The sequence below is a fragment of the Erinaceus europaeus genome, chromosome 4, assembly GCF_950295315.1.
Source record: "Erinaceus europaeus chromosome 4, mEriEur2.1, whole genome shotgun sequence".
Lineage (NCBI taxonomy): Eukaryota > Metazoa > Chordata > Mammalia > Eulipotyphla > Erinaceidae > Erinaceus > Erinaceus europaeus.
In genome coordinates this window covers 144928209-144930566 of record NC_080165.1, presented here as the reverse complement: position 1 = coordinate 144930566, position 2358 = coordinate 144928209, and the positions used below count along the sequence as shown (strand labels likewise).

The 2358-nt window shown below is 45.5% G+C and overlaps 1 protein-coding gene across 1 annotated transcript; it reads right to left on the bottom strand.

The window, feature by feature from the left end:
• Nucleotides 1–1210: 1210 nt before the first annotated feature.
• Nucleotides 1211–2121, bottom strand: LOC103114287 (general transcription factor 3C polypeptide 6-like). The gene is made up of 3 exons (XM_060190866.1): nt 1921–2121; nt 1660–1812; nt 1211–1526 (listed from the first exon to the last, which is right to left on the bottom strand). Exons 1-3 carry the CDS (start codon nt 2119–2121, stop codon nt 1260–1262), a joined length of 621 nt encoding a protein of 206 aa, XP_060046849.1. The 3' UTR covers nt 1211–1259.
• Between the last annotated feature and the right edge of the window lie 237 nt (nt 2122–2358).

The window sequence follows — 2358 nt, the reverse complement described above, 5'->3', positions numbered from 1 at the left end:
AAAGAGGACGGCCTTCCCTGAATAGAGACGGACCGGTCTTCCGTTGAGGGTATATGAGTAGCTGTGCTCCCTGCTAGAACCTCCAAACAAGCTCTAATTAACATAAAATAAATAAAATTTAAAATAATGACGACTCCCTGTCTCAGTAAGAGGGATAATTTAGCCAGCTATTAATGTTATTGCTGTGAATCAGAAAGAAAAACAATCCACAAATTCCGTAATGTCAATGACTTTGGGTGACATAAAGAGGCTGAAAAGAGCTGGGTTTAACTCCTCAAGGCGAGTTTTGCAAGCTAAGAGTCATTTCTCTAGCATCAACTCTCTTCTTCTGTCCAGGGTTGCAAGTAGATGGTAAACTCGACCTTCTATGAAAATGCTTCTTGCACACAGTGATAAAATGATCCACCAGGCAGCAGTGCCTCTGGTTAAGTGCACATAGTACCAAGAGCAAGAACCTGTGCAATGACTGGGGTTTGGGCACCCGCTTCCCACCTGTAGGGGGTTGCCTAAGCAGTAAAGGAGGTCTGCAGTTGCATCTCTCTCTCCCTATCTCCCCCTCCTCTCTCAATTTCTCTCTATCCTATAAAAAAATGGAAAAAATGACTGCCGGGAGCAGTGGGTCTGCACTGCCGGCACCCAGCCCTAGTGATGAGCCCGGAGGCAAAAATAAACAAGTAAACAAACTAACTAAAAAAGAAAAGGAAAGAAATGAAAGAAAAAGAAGTGCCCAGGGCAAGCATCTGAAAGCAGGATTGGCCCCAGTGCCTTGCCATGTGCACAGTTGGTGATGTGATGACTGACTTTCTACACCACTGTCAAAGAGGAAATAAAGGAATTTTCTTCTTCTTCTCCTTGTTCTTCTTCTGCTTCTTCTTCTTCTTTTTCTCCTTCTCCTTCTCCTCTTCCTCTTTCTCCTCCTCCTCCTTCTTCTTTTTCTCCTCCTCCTCCTCCTCCTCCTCCTCCTCCTCCTCCTCCTTCTTTTTGGACTGGAGTTGGTTTATTACACCAAAGAAAAAGACTCTGGGGTGGGGAGGGAGGGTTCAGGTCCTGGAAAAGGATGACAGAAGACCTAGTGGGGGTTGCATTGCCATGTGAAAGACTGAGAAATGTTATGCATTTACAAACCACTGTATTCACTGTCAAACGCAAAACATTAATCCCCCAATAAAGGAAAAAAAATAGGAAAGTAGGAGCTATGCAGTTCATTCTTCTACATAAAACCCCTGAAAGTTCACGGCCAAATCACTGTGAGAAACCTTTCATCTAGGAGTGATTTCTAAGTCAGAGTCTTGAGCTTCCATAAAAATAGAAGTGTCTGTCTCAGAAGAAGGGAGAGCAATGACAGACTCAGAATCCTCCATTTCCAAGTCAGGTCCTTCCTCCTGATCATAAATCAGGCTGGAATTCTCTTTGCCTTGACTCTCTGGCTGTTTCAACTCCCAAGGCTTCTCCAAGGTTGCAGGTACAACTTCTTCATTTTCATGCACAAAGCTACAAATCATGTTGGATCTGCAGGAGAAATCACTCTGTCCTTCTTCTAGCGTTTGCCCTTCTTCCGTAGCCAGTTAATGGCTTTGAAAGTGACTGGGATCCATGTGGATTCAGTCGGCTAGGAAGGATCGTCAGTTTCCCCAATGAATGGGTACTCACGGGATGCACCTTGATTTGCAGCCATTCCACATTGCCTGTGTTTCCTTCCCCTTCCTTCTTTTCAGTCAGAAGAGTCCTTGTCACGCTGCGCTTCATTACTGTATGGCATTTATATTTCAGCATTGTTTTATTATTGCCATCCAGATCCACATGCACGACACTCTGATTTGGAATTGTGGCACCACTTGGGAGCACCACAGCATCAGGGGGAGTTCCTTGGATGGTCGAGTAAGGATGTATTATGTCTCCCTCTCTCTCATCATGGTCAACATCTTCTTCAAAGATATCACAGTTTCCAACAGCATCTGGCATGATCGTACCTTCATATTTCCCAGCAAACACATAGCTGTCCAATTGCAGGATGGGCCTTTCAGTATCAATCCCCAAAATCTTGCATTTCTTTTCACATTTTGAGAGGAAGTCTGAATCAATGATTCCGGACAATTCTACCAGAACCAACTGCTCCTCCATGTCATTTGCCACACCTGCGTGATGCCACCATCTTGAGTAACGGCAGTCCCTCCCTTCTGGCTTAGCAGTGGTTCTCCATACCAGGCAAATCACTTTTGCCAGGACTCAACATGGCCACACCCATAACCGCGTGGCAGTGCAGTCTGCCTGCTGCCAGTTGTTTTCCTGGTCTCACCTAAGGGAATCTAGAGTCTCCAGGGCCAGGTGGGAGGAGAGGACTTGGGGAAGCTTCACAAG